Source organism: Mobula hypostoma, chromosome 9 (assembly GCF_963921235.1).
Source record: "Mobula hypostoma chromosome 9, sMobHyp1.1, whole genome shotgun sequence".
Classification (NCBI taxonomy): Eukaryota; Metazoa; Chordata; class Chondrichthyes; order Myliobatiformes; family Myliobatidae; genus Mobula; species Mobula hypostoma.
In genome coordinates this window covers 30,714,775-30,734,675 of record NC_086105.1, presented here as the reverse complement: position 1 = coordinate 30,734,675, position 19,901 = coordinate 30,714,775, and the positions used below count along the sequence as shown (strand labels likewise).

Here is a 19,901-nt window from a genome sequence, read left to right as displayed (position 1 = left end):
TTCCCAAAATGCAACTCCTTGCACTGAACTAAAGTGAAATCCATTTGCTATAGAAAATTCAAAGTTCAAAGTAAATTTATTATCAAAGTATGTGTGTATTATTATGTACTACCTTGAGATTCATTTTCTGGTAGACATTTACATGAAAAAAAATTACGACACAATTATATGAAATAGCATATACAAACAGACAAAAGCTGACAAACTGCAGACATTCCACCTGTCCCGGAAGTTCCGAGAGCCTCCTGCATATTAATAGCAGCTCCCTGACGCCCGCAAATTATACACAATATCCCGGAAATGAGAGGGAGAGCGGGAGTGGGAGCGAGCATCCTGATCGGTCTCTCTTTGTGCTAAGTAGACCTATCCGTTTTCTCCGTGGGCGGGCTTTACAGTCGACCTCTGTCTCTCCATCAATTCAGTTTAGTGTTCTGTACCGCCATGGCAGAGTGTTTCAAAAAAAGAAAATATAAAACGCATCTCACCCCAGACTACACTAAAGTGTACCCCTGCCTAATAAGGGTCAAAAATAATGACAGTGTTGCTCGCTGCACTGTTTGCAACAGTGACTTTTCTATTGTCCATGGTGGGTTAGGACTGTAAAAGACATGTTGAGGTGAGTTTAACATGTGTCATTCATTCATTAGTGTAGCTAATGTTATTTAAACTAACTGGCCAGCTGCTAAGGAGCTGCTCTATTGATGTCCTACGTGATGAGGCCAAACTCCCTGTAGGCATGGTTAAAGTTGTAATAGAATTAAAAACGACTCCATGATAATATATAAGTACATATTTTAATGTCACATTTTCTGCATATACCCAGTTTACAGATTACAGATTGGTTTACAGATTAGACAAAATCACTAAACGAAGTATTACATAAGACAATATAATAAGGATACACATTATGCTTTTATTTCTTTTAGGGACCACAACATATTAGGGAAGCTAATCGCAGGGAAGGCTGCTCAAGTATTTCACAGTTCTTTTCAGCAGAGCCACATCACAGTACAAGGAAAGTTTGCAAAAGAAATAGAAAAGCTATTTGCAATAGCACTGAGATTGCCAACAAAATACTCAACAAGGAATATATATATATGTAAATAGTTTCAATATGCGTCAAATGAATTGTTGTGTTCTTTCATAATCAAATGTCCCATATACATGCGCCCTTGGAGGTCGACCGGCGGGGGGAGGTATATGGGGTTGTGGGGCAGGGGTGCTACCTCCCTGAAATGAGTTTTCGCAGGGTGGGATGTCTGAAACTGTGGAAAAGAAGAAAAGCTGCAAATAATACTGAGAACATGAGTTGTAAGGAATCCTTGAAAGTGAGTCTGGAGGCTGTAGAATCAGTTCAGAATAGTGGTGAATGAAGCTGGTTCAGGAGTCTGATAGTTGTATGTTAATTACTGTTCCTGAACCTGGTGGTAAGAGACCCAAGGCTTCTGTATCTATTGTCCAATGGCAGTTACCCAAAGGGGCCTGGATGGTGGGGTTCTTTGATGATTGATGCTGCTTTCTTGTGGCAGTGCTTCAGCAGAGAGGTAGGATTTGCCTGTGATGGAGTGGGTCGGCCCAACACTTTCTGTAGCCCACTTTCCTCAGCACACTTACCCAGCTGATCAAGATCCTGCTGTAATTCTTGATAGCCTTCTTCACTGTCTGCAATCCCACCTATTTCAGTGTTATCTACAAACTTGACAACCATGTCTTGTAAATTCTCATCATAATTGTTGATATACACCTGTTTCCCAAGAGCAGGTCAGAGATTCTCTGTTCACAGCTATGTATAGTTAATATAACTTTTAGTACAGAATAAGAGGTTTGTCATGTGGTAAACTAATTGGAAAAATCATTTGTTATGTTTCTCAGAATCAGAAGCATATAGTTTGGTGTTAAACTTTGTTATTTAATCTAAGAGGATTAGAAAATAAGGAGGTTTATGTTTAGCTATTTGTATTGACTGTATATCATTTAATTGCGAGGAATTAGTTGTACAATTTTACGTTTTGACAATAGTCAACAGAATAATGAATGTGGCTAATTTGTTAATACTTTTCCGATGGTAAAACAGTGAGTTTCAGTTTATGTATAACTATAAGAAACATGTGCACATTGTGGATTGATTTTTTGATACACTGTAAATATTAGTTACTGCTTTGTTTGTTGTTGTTTAACTTCATCAAAAAATTGGTTAGAAGCTCTATCTTTGTACTTGCTTAACTGAATGGGAGTATAAAATCTATGGATGTTGGAAGTTGCATTTATGATTTTTGTGAAACACAATGTCTATGCAAACTGGGAGCGTTATGTTATGTGAGGTCAAATTAATAATTAACATGATGAAGAGAAGTCTAAATATACAATGGGTTTGACTTTGACCTCTTAATTTTGGTTGCTTGGTGAAAATTTAGCTTGGTTGATGAGATGGATAAGAAGACTCCTGTCTGAGCAGGTTCAAACTAATCTCCCTTTCCTCCTATCTGATCTTGAATTCTGATTTAGATAGTGGCTCAGAAATAAATTTGGTAAATTGGTTTATTTTCACATGTAGGGAACTACAGTGATAAACTGTTCATACAGATCAATTTGTTACAACAGTGCATTGAGATCGTACAAGGTAAGACAATAACAGCGCAGAATAGTGCTGCTGTACAGATGAAGTGAAGTGCAGGCGGACGGACAGTAAGGCAGAAAGGACTTTCTGCACAATTGACCTCTTTGAAACATAGCCACTGTTATATAGGTAAAATATGAGTTATTTTCTGCTCAGCAAAGCAGAAATATTTCCCTCTCCCACCAACCCCTGGCCCCAGTGAAATGAGTGATCATGCACAAGAAACAATCTTGATCGGAGCACAGGGATAGCACCAGGCTCTCTTCAAACATATAGTGTCTTTGCTATCCATAAGGATGGGTTCCCCAGCAAATGTAGATGTTGCTCAATTATCAGACCAGACTGTAGCTGTTCATTTGTGCATAATAATAGGGAGCAAATGACACTCTGTCAGATAGGAGGTCACTTCTGAGGCAAGGCCAGTATCGGGAACACCCGTATTGGACTTCCAGAGCACACGCTGCTCCCCAGGGAATGCCTAATGCTCACACAGAAGTATAATACGTGAAGTGTTTCATCCCCTGTCACTATAAACTGATCAGCACAAGCATTCATCAAAAAAGAAAAAGAAAGATACTGAAAACAGAATACTTAACATTCAACTCTCAGTGCAGAAACATGGTAACTTCAACCCTGTCCAGTGTCTGCATGATGAAAGGCTATTCTGGTGGCCTTTCAGAAAACATTGAACACCGGTTACAGAGGGGCCTTGTGCATGCCTACAATTCTAAGTATGTCTCTTTGTTGTTGTTACTGCCATTGTGATAAACAAGATCAGAGTGAACATGTCCTGAATTCCAATTTGCTTCCCTTCATTCTTGGCACGTTTACCCCTGATGCTGTCAAAGTCTTGTAAAGAATCTTAATCCATGTGCAGACTGAACATGTGAACGCAGGAGCTGACAGCGAGGCTTCTGTGTAAGGGCACTCGACCATGGCATTTATGTTGCTGGTGCTTTCAGAGTGATTCAAACGTTTCTCATTGCACCGGCAACTGAATCGCCTCCATTAATACAGCCAGCTGGCCTCTGCAGCAAACTCCACTCCAGGCATGCCACATTCAAACAGGTTAACTCAGTGGGAAGTATGTAGACACAGGCTAAAACCTAATAATTACAGCCAAGATAATTCCATATCGAACAGAGTGATCCTGAGTGAATTTAATTGTTCTGTTAGCTTATGCCTTGTATGTTATAATAAATACAGTCTGTATTATATATCATGATAAATACTGAAAGCAGCACGCTGTATTGAAAAATAGAAAACATTTGTACTTTGGGTGCCCATAGTGCTAGATTTCTGTGCGATTAATGCACATGCGTTTACAGTACAAGCTGTGGCATCTGCAAGGATGCTCATAAGGTCATGCTGCACTTGGCTGTGGAAGTCAAGGGTCACAGACCTGCTTCCAGAAGGTGTAATAAGGTTGAATAGTGTCTGTGATTCTACTCACACTTGTTGGAAAGTTAATGCTGAACCCATGTAGATTCAATGTTTAAGATAAATTTATTATCAGCGTACATATATGTCACCATATACAATCTTGACATTCATTTTCTTGTGGGTACACTCAATAAACCCATAATAGAATAGAATGCATGGCTAAGTAGTTAAGGATTTGGTCTAGTAATCTAAAGGTCGCTAGTTCGAGCCTCAGCTGAGGCAGCGTGTTGTGTCCTTGAGCAAGGCACTTAACCACACATTGCTCTGCGACAACACCGGTGCCAAACTGTATCGGCCCTAGTGCCCTTCCCTTGGACAACGTTGGTGACGTGGAGAGGGGAGACTTGCAGCATGGGCAACTTCCGGTCTTCCATACAACCTAGCCCAGGCCTGCGCCCTGGAAACCTTCCAAGTCGCAAATCCATGGTCTCACGAGACTAACGGATGCCTATAAGAAAAATAAACATAGTAGAATCAATGAAAGACTGCACCAAATTGGGTGTTCAACCAGTGTGCAAAAAAAACAAACTGTGCAAATACAAAAAGAAATAAATAATAATGATAAATAAATAAGCAATCAATATTGAGAACATAAGATGAAAAGTCCTTGTAAGTGAGTGCATAGGTTGTGGGAACATTTCAATGATGGGACAAGCAGAGTTGAATGAAATTATCCCATTTGGATCAGGAGCCTGATGATTGAGGGGTTATAACTGTTCCTGAAACTGGTGGTGTGAGTCCTGAGGCTCCTGTACTTCCTTTCCGATGGCAGCAGTGAGAAAGTGTGCTCAAGGGTGGGGAGGGCATTTCAGAGATTTAGTGAAACCATTCACTACAGAATTAATTTGAGCTTTTGGATATTAGGAATAAATGGCTACACCTCAGAGAGGCGCGCTGCACTCTGTGGCCAATGATGAAATGCAGTTAGATTTGGGTCTACTAATTCCTTGAGGGTCGCTGTTTGTCACATTTCCTCATTGACCCTTGGGCTCCTACATAATTCCAGTGAAGCTCAGTGAAAGATTAAGGAACATTATATAGGTATTTTACAACCTTATGGACCTTGAGTTGGCTCAGCTTTCTCAATTACTCTCATTTAAACCTCCTTGGGAACTATTTTTTCTTTAATGGTTTATACCACCACCACTATTTTTCTTTTGGGCTGTCATGCTATTTCTCACTTAATGTTTCTTGCTTTCCACCCTGTGTTGACTTTTGTGTTTTAGCTTTTGCAATGTCTGGATCCTTGACTTCCTGACCAATAGACATTGGGCTCTTTGACCAACTTCACTTGCTCCAGAGCAGAACTGGCTTCATGGCTGTGGGCTCGCTTTCTGGAACTCTGTGGTTCATGTTCTGTGTGTTATTTGTGTACTTTTTAAAATTGTTTTCATGATTTGTTCTCTTTCTTTTTTTTTGAAATTTTTTTTTATTGAAGTTCATCATCAAATGAACATTTCCATAAGATGTATTTCAGATATTGTACAGATATATCATATAATCATATTTGCCACAAATCTCCACATGATATTTATCTGAGGTATACACCTATAAAAAAAGAGGAAAGAAAGAACAAGCAAAAGGAGAAAACTATGTACAAGTAGGGAGTGATCTTTTTTTTTAACAACATATTCATTGATTTGTGAGAATAAAATCAGGCCTATGAGGTGTTATGTAGTTGAACCATTTTTCCCAGTATGAATCAAATTGTTCCAATTTATAATTAACAGATGCTGTTATCTTCTCCATTTTGTAAATGTCCATTGTAATTTCCATCCATGCATTTGAAGTTGGGCTCTCCCGTGATAACCATTTCCTGGTAAAAGTCTTTTTATCAGCCACCAGCAGTATATTCATTAAATATTTATCTCTTTTCAACCATTCTTGAGGTACATACCCAAAATATATGGTTTTACTTTCTAAGGGTATTTCACATTAAAAAATGTCTTGTAGGGCATTGTGTATCCCACTTCAATAGTCTTTGATAACGGGGCAATCCCAGAAAATATGATAATAGTTTGCATTTTGATTTCCACAATTTCTCCAACCAATAGGGAGGTTACTATCATAATGGGATTTCTGAGAGGGTGTAATAAAATATCTTATCAAGTTTTTCCATCCAAACTCCCTCCATTTCTGTGAACTGGTACACTTCCATTGATACCTCCACATTATTCTCCATTCTTCCTCAGATATAATTATCCCTCTTTCCTTCTCCCATTTTGTTTTAATGTATGAAGTTGAATGTGTTTTAAGATTTGACAAACCCTTATACACGCTTGAAATGATTCTACTACCGTTATCTGAATTATATGCTTTTCTAAGTAGCTCTATCAAACATGTACTTGCCTTGGTTACATTTTTAACCCTCCTATTAACATACTGTTGCATTTGAAGATACTGATAAAAGTCTTGTTTTTCTAATAAGTGTTTCTCTTTAAGCATTTCCAAACTGTTATTCTCTTTTTCAGACATTGGGTGTTTGGCGGTCTTTGTTGGGTGGGTTTTTTAATGGGTTCTACTGTGCTTCTTTGCTTTGTGGCTGCCTGCAAGAAGACAAATCTCAAGGCTGTATACAGTACACATACTTCCATAATGCACTTCGAACTTTGTGATCAGTAAATGTAGCAGCAAAACTTCTGCCACAATTAACCTCAATACCGGTGTTCCCAGAATGTGAAAAAGGCACCATCTCCCCGGCCCTACACTCGAAAGCATTTGAAGAATAAATACACCTATGTTGGGCTATTGTTTATTGATTACTGCCCTGACTTCAGTACTATTATTTCAAGCAAATTCATTTCCAAACTCCCAGAGCCGAGTCTCAGCACCTCCATTTGCAAATGGGTCATTGACTTTCTAAATCAACAGACCACAATCAGTAAAAACTGGCAGCAACACTTAAACCACAATTATTCTCCACACCATTTATTCCCATAAGGCTGCATACTCTGCCTCCCACTCTACTCCCCATACAGTCATAACTCTGCAGGCAGATTCTGCTCTAATCCCATCTACAAGTTGGAAGATGGTAACACTGTGGTGGGCCAAATCTCAAATAATGATTAATCAGAGTTCAGGAAGGAGGTAGATGCACAGTGTCATGACAAAAATCTTTCCCTCAATGTCAGTAAGACAAAGAGCTGGTCATTAACTTAAGGAAGGGAGTGACGCACTTGCTCCTGTCTACATCATCAGTGGTGAAGTTGAGGGGGTTGAGAGCTTCAAGTTCTTAGGAGTGAACATGACCAATAGTCTGTCCCCATCCAAACATGTTTATGCCATGCTCAGAAAATTCACTGGTGTCTCTACTTCAGATTCTGATTTGTGTCCTTTCAGACCCTTCTTAATGATGTACCATAGAACGCATTCTATCTGGATGCATTATGGATTAGTATGGCTACTGTTCATGACCAAATTAGAATTGACAGTACATGTGGACTAAGATGTTAACTGCCCTGTGCTATCACCAGTGGGATCATCAGTTGATCTGCCACCTGTCTTCAGGAGTTTCGGCCCGCTTATGATCAAGACCCCCTCGAGGTGGTGGGCCAGCCGTGCTAAAGCACCACCTCCCACTGGTGAGCTTAAAAACTTGACAGCTTCCTCTGTCAGAGTTGTTGGTCGCTTCCATCCAACAGATAGTCTACTCTTCAGGTGTCTATGCAACTACTGAAGGGTTTGCAAAAGATGTATACACTATCCAGCTATCTGCCCCTCTGGACACACTTGGTCCACACCCATGCTGATCCTGTCTCTGCTGCCTCAGCTACAGCCCTGCTGGTTGACTTGATCTCTCTTCTAGTGAAGCCAAGGTCACGCAGCCACTTCTGGAAAGGTTGTAGATGCTGGTCAGCCCATCATAGAAACCAACACTCCTCCATGAAATTTGTCTACACCCTTTCACTGTCTCATTGAAGCAGCCAGGATAATCAAAGACTCCACCCATCCCAAACATTCTCTCTCCTCCACACTTCAAATGAGCAGAAGATACAAGCACCCGAAAGCACATACCATCACTCTCAAGGGCAGCTTCTGTACCACTGTAATAAGATGAGCTCTATAATTTTACCCTAGTAAATTAAGATGAACACTTGACTGCACAGTCTACCCCATTATGTCCTTACACTTTATTGTCTACCTGCACTGCACCTTCCTTATAACCATAACACTTTATTCTGTACTCTGTTAGAAACACAAGGGATTCTGCAGATGCTGGAAATCTAGAACAACACACAAAAGTGCTGGAGGAACTCAGCAGGTCAGGCAGCGTCTATGGAAGGGAATAAACAGCGCACGTTTCAGGCTGAGAACCTTCAGCAGTACTGGAAAGGAAGGGGGAAGATACCAGAATAAGAAGGGTAAGATGGAAGGGAAGGAGTGTGAGCTCAAAGGTGATAGGTGAAGCCAGGGGGCGTGTGGGAGGCGGGAATGAAGTGAGAAGCCGGGAGCTGGTGGGTGGAAAGGCAAAGCGCTGAAGAAGATGGAATTTGATAAGAGGGTAGACTGGATCATGAGGGAAAGGGAGGGAAGAGGGGCACTAGGGAGAGGTGATAGGTAGGTGAGGAGAAGAGGTAAGAGGGAAGCCAGAGTGAGGAATGGAAGAGGGAAGATGGAGAAGGTATGGCAGAGAAATCAATGTTCATGCCATCAGACTGGAGGGTACCCAGATGGAATATGAGGTCTTGCTCATCCAGCCTGAAAGTAGCCTCATCATTGCAGAAGAGGAGGCCAAGGACTGACATATCAGAATGGTGATTGGAATTAAAATGGTTGTCAAAGCGGTCCTCCAGTCTACATCAGGTCTCACCGAGGGTTTCTCCCTCCACAGGTGCTGTCTGACCCTGCTCGGCATATCTAGTTCTTATTCCAGACTTTCATCTTGTTTTGCCTTTGCTAACTGTTTTTCCTTGGGATTAAGTGATTACTGATCTGTGTATTTCAAAGCTGTTTGTGGAAACACTAGATGAAAAATTTCAGAGATGCAAACCTGTTTTTTCCACTGATTTCGGTGGAATCCACAGGAAACATGGTCTGCATTGATTATGTAAGGTTCATGTACTGTACCGATAAGTACATACATTTCAGCTTCTCTGAAAGGTGAGACAGTCGGAGGGTGAATATTGTTGGAAGAGGGAGTAAGAGGAGGGATAAGACAGGAAATAGCTGTGGACAAGGAGACAATGTGCATGTCAAGCAAGAAATAGATGGGGGAAAGGGAGGAACTAGAGTGTAGGAAATAGAGAACACAAACAGAATGTGGAAGGGTGGAAATGTTTGGGAATAGAACAGTGAAAAATTTAAAAAATGCCACCTACCGCTCTCCAAAAAGGAAAGATAAAGGAAAATAAAGGAAAAGTATTCAAGACTAACAGAAACAAAAGAGCCTGTACATTTTCTGAGCTAGTATGTGCCACTTTGTGGGAAATGATGCTACATTGTTTCTGCAACTATATTTACATAAAGATATTCTGGTTATTAGTGAAAGGCTTCTGTAGATTTCTACACAAAATCTCTGCCTCCATCTCAGCTCACTTGCTGCTAAAGTAATCATTCATGTTGTTTTTATTATTTCCTGACTAGGAGGGAACGCGTAGCTGGAGTAAAGTTAATTGCAATCTCCGCCACCGTTGATTTGAATTGTTACACGTCAGATAGCAATCTCAGCATCTGACTTCCTTCTCATTTCTCTTTCCAGGTCCAAGTATTTCCGTGGCAAGAAGATTCTGGAAGAATACGAGATACGTTTAGAGCAGGTCTGTTCAAATTCACTCAACCAAGTAACTGGGGAATGGAAAGGGCTGAAATGGGTGAAAAGGAAGGGAAGTAAGCGAAATAAAGAAGGGATGAAAAGATTGGGAATGGAACAGGAAAAGCTGATGAACTGCAGTATTTAAATACTGTGTTGAGGTCTCAGGCCTCAGAAACTCAGCAGAGGCAAAGGTCCATACTGATTGCTATATCAGGTACTGGAGGTACCCTTGAATCCACTTCTACACTTTTAGGTGAACAAGATACCATCCACCTGTCCTTTTTCTTGTGCCTGAACACCTCTCCGCTCAGCGTTGCTTCTCCTCCTGTTGCGATTTGGTGCAAAAGAGGCCCAGGCTGAATAAAGTGAGGAGTTTGTGAGGAACCTGTCACTATAGCATTCTCCAAGTCTTTTTAAAACCAGTCTACAGCTGACAATAAAACTCATGGCAGGTTGCAGTAAAGGTTACCTTCCTCGAAAGCATGAGCTCAGAGAGTCATGGAACCAAAAAGGACAGAAATGAGAGCTTCTGCCCACATTTCCATGCTGACCAGAGAACATCTGACAGTACAGCCCAGGAAGAGGCTCTTTGACCCACAGTGACTGAACTGAACACAATGCTGAATTAATCTAAATATCTTCTTCCTGCCCATGATCCCTCATTCCCTGCCTATACATGTGTCTATCTAAGAGCATCTTAAACACCACTGTCATATCTAATTCCATTATTACCTCAGCAGCCGTTCCCAGCACCTAGCACTTACAGTGTAAAAATAAACTTCCCCCGCATGGCCCTTTCAAACTTTACCCCTCTCACCCTGAATGCACATCCTCTAGTACAAGACATGTATACCCTGGGAAAAAGTATCTGTCTGTCTACCCTGTCTATGTCTTTCATAATTTCATAAAATTATGTTAGGACTCCCCTCAGCTTCCAATGCTCCAGAGAAAACCATCCAAGTCCTTGTAGCTCATACCCTCGAATGTATACAGCATCCTGGTAAACTGAGGATTTGTAAGACATTGGTCTAACCACACATGGAGTATAGTGAGTAGTTTGGGCCCTCTGCCGAAGGAAGGGTATGTTGGGATTGGAGACAGTCCAGAGGAAGTTCACAAGAATGATCATGGGAATGAAAGGGTTAACATACGAGGCGTGTTTGTTGGCTCTGGGCCTGTACTTGCTGGAGTTCAGAAGAATGAGGGGGGGATCTCATTAAACCTATTGAATATTTAAAAGCCTAGGTAGAGTAGTCCCTTTAGAGCAGAGATGAGCAGGAATGTCTTTAGTCAGTGGGTGGTGAATCTATGGAATTCATTGCCACAGATGGCTGTAGAGGCCAGGTAGATTTAAGGTGGAGGTCGATAGGTTCTTGATTAAAAAGGGGTCAAAGGTTATGGGGAGAAAGTGGAAGAATGGGGTTGAGAGGGATAAATGTCAGCCATGATGGAATGGCAGAGCAGACTCGATGAGCTAAATGAACTAATTCTGCTTCTATGTCCTATAGACTTAAAGCTCTTCAATCTTTCCGAAGCCTCCACAATCTTCCTGTAATGGGGTGACCAGAATTGCACACAATGCTCCCAAGTGTGGCCTAACCAAAGTTTTGTACAGCTGCCACATGATTTCTTGACTCTTATATTCAGTGCTTCAACCAATGAAAGCAAACGTGCAGTATGCCTTCCTTACCACCCTGTCTACATCTATGGCCTCTTCCTGTGAGTTGTGGACTTAGACCACAGAGCCCTCTGTACAGGAGTGCTGTTGAGGGTCCCTTTATACTAAATATCCCACGTGAGAATAACTCACGCTTGCCTGGATCCATCTGCCATTTTGCCTCCCATACCTGTAATTGATCTGTACTCCAATGTATCCTTTGACAGCTCCCTACACTGTCCACAGCTCCACTGAGCTTTGTGTTGTTTGCAAACTCACTAACCCACTGAGCTACATTTTCATCCAAGTAATTTATATATGTCACAAAAGACAGTGGCCCATAACTGATCTGTGCAGAACTCCACTGGTCACAGACCTCCATTCTTCTATTGGCAAATCAATTCCGGTCAAGTCATCATGGATCCCTATCCAGTTTCTCCTCATAACTGAATCATTCCATCCCAGGCACCATCCTCTGCATCTTCTCTTCCATGGTGGTTGGACTGGATGATCTGCGAGGTTTCAGATGTATCCTCCACAGTTTATCCATTTGAATTGGGGGTTTGTCATCTAGTCCAGGATCAATCTCTCTCCCTATGGCCTTAGACCTCAGCTGAGGGGAGCTACACCGAGGCCCCTTCAAGGTAAAAGTAATTCCCTGACCTACACAGTGAGCTGAGAGGCTGGCTGCTTAGGATCGTAAACACAAAATAATCTGCAGATGCTGGGGTCAAAGCAACACTCACAACACGCTGGAGGAACTCAGCAGGTCGGGCAGCATCCGTGGAAAAGATCGGTCGACGTTTCGGGCCGGAACCCTGACAAAGGGTTCCGGCCTGAAACGTCGACCGATCTTTTCCACGGATGCTGCCTGACCTGCTGAGTTCCTCCAGCGTGTTGTGAGAGTGGCTGCTTAGGATGTTCCCTTGCTCCCACCTTCTGAGGAAGTAGTGGGAAGGAAAAGCAGGGGTGGAACCTAAGCAATCCTTGATTTGATACTATTTTAGTTGCCTGTTGTGGCGATCTGCCAGAAGGTTTTCCGAGTTGAGATTGTGCGACTTGGGACCAAACAGAATATTTAAATATTGCTGTTCCTCAGAATTCCCAGCTCAATGGATTCCTTGTCATCAAGTACAAACATTATTAACTATTTAAGATGTTCACTTTAAATAAATAATTTTGTTCAGTTCCTTCCCTTGGCTCGGTTAAATTGGGTGCTGGTTATATTGAATGGGTTGCAGCAGAAAGCAAGTTTTATTTGTGGTTAACAGAATCCTGACCCAGGCAGGGTACCTCTGACAAAGCACTTGCTGTTTGACTTCAACTATTCATGTACCTTGTCGAAAACAAGTTCTCACTTCCAGCAAATCTTTAACAACACCAAAACTCCTTGCTTCTCGGGTTATCACGTTACAATCAAGCTCCTTCCCAGACGGGTTCAGTTTGTCTCAAGATATCATAAAAGCGATCTCCATTTTTATCAGGTGTGGACAAATAGCGGTTTGGATTTCAGAAATGAAAGGGAACCAATGCACCCCAACCCTATCTAAGTCAGCACAGGAGTTCAGTGATGGGCTGTTTTCTTAAGATAATTTAAAATGATAATTAACCCTTTGTGTCCTGATGCTCGGTGAATTGCAAGATTAAAGGCATGATTTGTGAGCTTCTGGTGACTAAACTGGGACTTCTAGCTTAGAATTAGCTTCAAGCACCATTGTAATTGTGTACTGCACTATTGCAAAGCACACTTTCATGATTTGTTTTTGCATTTCTTTTCTGTTTATTCAATCACAGGTTAAGACTGTTGCTGGCAAGACCACTTCTGTTATCTTGCCCCAATCACCTTTGAACTAGGTATTTCTTGAGGGCATGAATCTGAGGGCAGTTATGAATCAACCAGACTCCTGTGAGTCTGGAATTACCTACAGCTTAGCCTAGGTTAGATTTCCTGACCCGAAGGAGTCTAGTGAATCAGGAGGGCTTTTCTAAAGAGTTTTGATAATTCTGTGGTCACCAATACTGATATTAGCTTTTTATTTCAGATTTATTTACTAGTTTAGTGTGTTTCCAACTGACCTGGAGGAATTTGAACCTTGGTCGAAAGCTCTATACTTTAACAACTGGATGCTAGTTCAGTAACTATTACCAGTTCATAGTAATTATCCACTCACTATATTTATAAGATGTTAACTTGAGGAAGTTTGTAAGAATTTGTAGACTCAAGCTATATTTGGAAATTCTGGTCACTGATGTTGACTGTATCGATACGTAATGGTACAGAGCATTAGCTACTTTATGGTTTAGTCGAACACGAGGCCCAGTGCTCTGCTAGGAAGGTCACTCATGGAGGTAAGCATATGTGGCAGGCCTGTGGTAGATTCACTGGAAGTCAGGCAAGCGGTGAGTAGGATTGGGCACGTGATGAGCTGAGGCAGAGTGGACGTGCAACTGGGGTTAGGCAATTGTGGCTCTGAGGAAAAGCAATGCAAACAGTTAACATAAAGAGGTCCTCACTGAAGTAGTCCCAGTGCCAGATTCTATGACCTGAATGACCTATTCCTACTGGGACCTATTCAGGTAGGTTGTCTCACCTTCCAATGCCATGAAGGCCTGCTTCTGCCATGATTGAGCAATGAAACTGTTACTTCAACCGTGAGTCAGGGGGACAGACTTAGAATTTAGAATTTGGAGCAGATTTAGAGCCAGAATCAGGGTTATTATTACTGATATACTGTATGTTGTGAAATTTGTTTGCGACAGCAATAAAGTGCAAGATATAAAAGTCACTATAAGTCACATAAATAAATAGTGCAAGAGAGAAATTATGAATTAGTGTCCAAGACAGAAGTCACAGGGTTGCCAGATGCTGTGGGGGCTCATACAGATTATAGTTTTACTCCCCCTTTTAAAGCATGCATAAAAGGCGTTGAGCTTATTAAGGAGTGAAGCATCACTATCAGTAAAGTTATGAAGTTTCATTTTATAGGAAGTAATAGCATATGCAAACCTTATCACAGCTGCTATGCATCTGGCTATGTCTCTAACTTTGCATGGCATTGCCTTTTCGATCTTACAATAGTCTTCTGTAGGTTGGACTTCTTGCAGGGTACTGAATCACTGGTCTTGAACGCCACAGATCTCGCCCTAAGCAGACTGCAAATCTCCTGGTTCATCCATAGTTTCTGTGTTGGGTATGTTCCTGAAGGCACATACTCATCCATGCTGAACTTGATGAATTTGGTGATGACTGTGGCATATTCATTCAGATCCAAAGATGAATCCCTGAATATAGTCCAGTCTACTGGTTCAATGCAGTCATAGGCACTGCCTCACTTGATTCTACCTTTGTGGTCCTCTGTCTCTACCAGTACAGTCAATACAGCTAGTTGATCAGACTTGCCAAAGTGCACACATAGAATTGCACGGTCATCCTTCTTGATGGTGGTATAACAGTGATTGAGTATGTTAGCTCCTCTGGTTGCAGATTGTTCTGTTGGAGTCTTCATTAACCTGGACCAGCTGCTGTCTCATGACCACTGATCATGTTGCTCAGCTCCTCCAATGCCAGCTTGACATTTGTCAGTGGTGAAATGTACACTGTAAGCAGGGGGATGACAGAGAACTCCTTTAGTGGATAGAATGGATGACACTTGACACTTCCAGGCTTTGGGAGCAAGAATGAGACCGAACTGCCATGTCTGTGCACCACGATGAGTTAATCATGAAGCAACCAGATCCATTCTGTCTTTACCCTATACTGCTGTCCAGTCTACATGGTGGAAGGTGCAGCCTTTGGGCTGGAGAGCTGGGGGTGAGCCACGTCTCTGTGAAGCAGAGTACCCAACAATCCCTGATGTCTCTCTGCTACTGCAGTCTTGCTGTGAGGTCTTTAATTTTATTTTTTAGAGACTGAATGTTAGCTAGGAGGATGTTGGGGGAAGGTGAGGGGAGGGGGGTGTGGTCGGAGTGGTGGCTTTAGGGCCCTGCACTTTAACCTGCAACCCGTCCTGGCAGCTATGTTTCCTGAGACAATAGAGATGTTCTCTGAGCCTCCAGATGCTGCACTCGCTCCCTGGGTGGTCTGCAGTCCTGAGACTGCTGGTTCGGAAAATGGCTTGTTTTTATTAAATGCTTTAAAACAATTTACTTACAGAATCTGTGGCTGCAGATTCTAAATGGGAATACTCGATGATTCCCTTTGGAGCTGTACACAAAAAAGTCGCCACTCTCTGATGCCATCTTTAGATTGTGATCTAAAACTAGTTGAAGGACTGTCAAAGCCTCATTTCCCACATCTGAAAAGAGGAATACATGCTATTGATAACCTTGAACATCTTCAAAAAAGGAGATGGATGAATTTATGGTAACAACAGATTTACCTATAACAGAAAAAAAAATCGCTGTAGGTTTAAGATGAGAGAGAAGAGATGTAATAGGAACCCCAGGGGCACCTTTTTCACCCAGAGGGTGGTCTGTATATGAAGTAAATTGCCACATGAACGTGCTTGCCTCATTGCAAATTGCTGACAGGTCACTCACTGCATTGAATACTACTTATGGAAGAGTCTGTTGGTCCACATTGATCTCAGAACCCACAAAACTAGAAAGTTAGTCATCCATAGCATGTCACTAAAGACTCTCACGACCTTCTACAGATGCACTGTGGAGAGCATTCTAACTGGTTGCATCACCGTCTGGTTTGGAGGGCCCACTGCACAGGATTGGAAAAAAAACAGGAAGTTGTAAACTCAGCCAGATCCATCATGGGCACCAGCATTGAGGACACCTTCAAAAGGCGATGCCTCAAAAAGGCAGCATCCATCATTAAGGACCCCCACTGCCTAGGACATAACCTCTTCTCAAGGAGGAGTTCCAGGACCCTGAAGACACACACATAACATTTCAGGAACAGCTTCTTCCCTTCCACTGTTAGATTTCTGAATGGACAATTAACCCATGAACACAACCTCAGTGCTTTTTTTTTTGGTTCTTCTTTTGCACTACTGATTTAATTTAATTTTTAATATATATTTGTCATTCTAGTTTATAGTTTTTAAAATTATTATGTACTGTAATGAACTACTGCTGCAAACAACAGATTTCGTGACAGATGCCAGTGATATTAAACCTGATTTTGATTCTTCTCAGCCTGAGGTGAATGTGGGAGAAAGATCCATTGAATTTCAAAATATGTAAAATATGGAAATACTTACAAGTAATGTCAGTTAATTATTGACAAATCATAGTTAACAAAATTACTCTATTGTAAAAGATTGAAGCTTGATTAAAAGTTAATTCCTAGAAGCTTACAAGCGTGACTAATAGTTTTCTGACATTCTGCAGTGTTTGCCTTCATTTCTTTTGTTTTTGCAATAGCTTTCCCAAGCTTCACTGATATAGTTGCTTGAAAGTCACATGCCTTCCTGTTCTTTTTTGGAGTCTTTTGATGAAATAGATTGGGTGTTTTGGAGAATCTCAAGTGCATTGAGCCATTTTCCCAGGATGCTTGTGACTGGTTTTAGATTGTGCTGGTCTCTGTGCTTTTGTTATCAGGGGCCACTTCAGGCCTTGTAGTTCAAGCCTGAAGTAGAAGTAGTTGGGAAAGGAGAGAGGGAAATTACATGTTTCCATAAAAGGAATTCAAAGGTAAGCTTTTATACAGAAACTTGGCAGAGCACACCCAAACCCACACCCTTGAGTCTTCTGGTATTTAGAAAGCTGCCTGTAGAAATACACTCCTGCTTGGTACTGCTGAACTAAGTTTGTGGTTTGAATTTTGGAGACAGATTACAATGTGATAAGATGACAATAGAACACGTTTAAGCATTACTGAACACAAACAAATGACTGAAAATCAACAAACTGCAGATGCCGGAAATCTGAAATAAATCCAGAAAATGCCAGAAGCATTCATTAGGTCAGGAAAGAGAATAGGACTTAATATTTCAGGTAATAGATCCTTCTTCAGAATTTGAATTGATGATTTGATTTCTATAAAGAATCCAACGTGTGCTGATTATTTGTTCTTGTTAATATTGCAATATTTATTGGGAGTTACTTGCTTTTGTATGGCATTAACTATGTTTGCCATGGAGCAGAAACTTAAAGACTCCGCCCAAGCATTTGAAACCTTCCATCCTATTGTTGTCTTTAAACTCCATTACCCCTTAAAGTTCATTCCTTTATGCTGCCATGCAAAAGTTGGGAGTATTTTTGAAAGGAATCATTGTGAGAAATTGGACTGGGTAGACTGCTGTCTGTTCACACAGACTTAGGTTTGCTTCCAGTGCAGACTGATGGGATATCTCTTTGGAAAAAATGTCCTCTGTGGACAGTGGGTAAACAAGGAGATGAACTGCTAGGCCTCAGCCTGACCACATTTTAAAGTATTATATTGTGATTTAATTGAACTTAAACATTACCAGGTACAGGTTTCCCCCACCATCCGAAGCTAGAGCGTTCCTATGAAACGGTTCGTAAGCTGGAATGTTGTATAGCGAAGAAGCAATTACCATTTATTTATATGGGAAAATTTTGTGAGCGTTCGCAGACCCAAAAATAACCTACCAAATCATGCCAAATAACACATAAAACCTAAAATAACAGTAACATATAGTAAAAGCAGGAATGATACGATAAATACACAGCCTATATAAAGTAGAAATACTTTTCCACAATCATTGCCTGAACTGTTCTCTGTAGCGAAAATCTCACGTAAGCGCCGTCGTCAAAAACACGGCGCAAGCGCTCTCCAGTAACCTTTAATCTATGAAGCTGCCAAATCATACCAAATAACACGTAAAAATACACAGCTGATATAAAGTAGAAATAATGTACGTGCAGTGTATTATCACTTACCGGAATTAAGAAAGCATGGAGCAGACTGATGGTGGTGTGTTAGACTGAGTCATTGGAGATTGGTGCAGTGGCCCCCACCCTCCAGGTAGCGAACCGATATCGATCCGCAAAGCACGCAGCGGTAGCCGGGAGGCACACTGCACATCTTTAAGAAAAAAGCCAAAATAAACATGCTAATTAATTAGGTGCTGCCCGGCACGTAATTGTCAGCCCAGATCAGTGCCAATTGCCGATTGCATCGCCTCCGATCTGGGCCGACAATTACGTGCCGGGCAGTACCTAATTAATTAGCATGTTTATTTCGGCTTTTTTCTTAGAGATGTGCTGTGTGTCTCCCGGCTACTGCTGCATTCTCCGCGAATCGGTATCTGTCTGCGGCCGGGGTGTTGGGGTGGTGGGACACTGGGGTCATCTCGTCGTCTGTTTCCATTAGAGCAGGCAGCTCATCTTCTATCTCTGCCTGCCTCGATGTCGAAGGTTGAGGTTCGTCGTCTGCTGTGGCTGATGTGGAAGGCTTGCTTGACTGCTGAGCCTCGCGCATTTTTCTATCATACACTTCTTTGTAAGCACTCAAATCATCCTGCAAGTATCCCCTAAAACGAAATACCCTTTCAAAATTAAAGTCGTACTTTATCATTACTCATTCGGTTTCGATTATTATCCTTTCCTCTTCCAATTGCATCAACACTTCATTTATCAGTTCTTGGTCATGGGATGCCAAAACCTCTTCAACATCATCTTCGTCAGCTTCCACAAGCCAAACTCACTTAGTCCTTACTTCGTTCACCACGATCAAACGCTTAATTATGTCTAGTTTTACGCTAAGTGTAACACCCTTACGAGCTCTTTCAGGCTTTTCCGATACAATATAACTCATTTTGCAAACGGCTGCTCACAGGCATGTGTTTAAGCAATGCCAGCGACAATGGAGTTCCGAATCCGGGGGAGAGCGGCTGCTCGGGGCGCGCGCTGCCTTTTATCACGCGCTGCTTTTCTTCGCGCGCTGCTTTTTTCATAACAGTGAAAACACCTGTTAGCGAAAACAGGGTACTAATGTAGGTCTTTCGTAACAGTGAGGTTTCATAAAGCAAACGTTCGAAAAGCGGGGGACACCTGTAGACCATAAGACCATAAACATAGGAGCAGCATTAGGGCGTTTGGCCCATAGATCCTGCGATGCCATTCCATCATGTCTGATTTGTTATCTCTCTCTACCACGTTCTCCTGCCTTCTCTCCATAAACTGATACCCTGTAATCAAGAACCTAACAAACTCTGCTTTAAATATACTCAATGACTTGGGCTTCACAGCCATACATGGCAGTGAATTCCACAGATCCACCATCCTCTGGCTAAGGAAATTTCTTCTCATTTCTGTTCTAAATGGATATCCCTCTATTCTGAGTTGTACCCTCTGGTCCTAGACTCTCCCATTACAGGAAACATCCTCTTCACATCCACTCTATCCAGGCCTTTCAATATAGAATAGATTTCAATGAGATCTCTGTTCATTCTTCTAAACTTCAGTGGTGAAGACCCAGAGCCATCAATCACTCCTCATAAGTTAAAGATTTC

The 19,901-nt window shown here is 41.7% G+C and overlaps 1 protein-coding gene across 4 annotated transcripts in view; it reads left to right on the top strand.

Annotated features, from left to right (window-relative positions):
• The window catches only part of LOC134351601 (synapsin-3-like), a 337,761-nt gene that overhangs the window by 98,276 nt on the left and 219,584 nt on the right, over nt 1–19,901 (top strand). For all 4 annotated transcript variants that reach the window (XM_063057970.1, XM_063057968.1, XM_063057969.1 and 1 more), the window contains exon 3: nt 9,759–9,816. In XM_063057970.1, the coding sequence (XP_062914040.1) occupies nt 9,759–9,816 (58 nt within the window). The remainder of the gene's footprint in view (nt 1–9,758; nt 9,817–19,901) is intronic.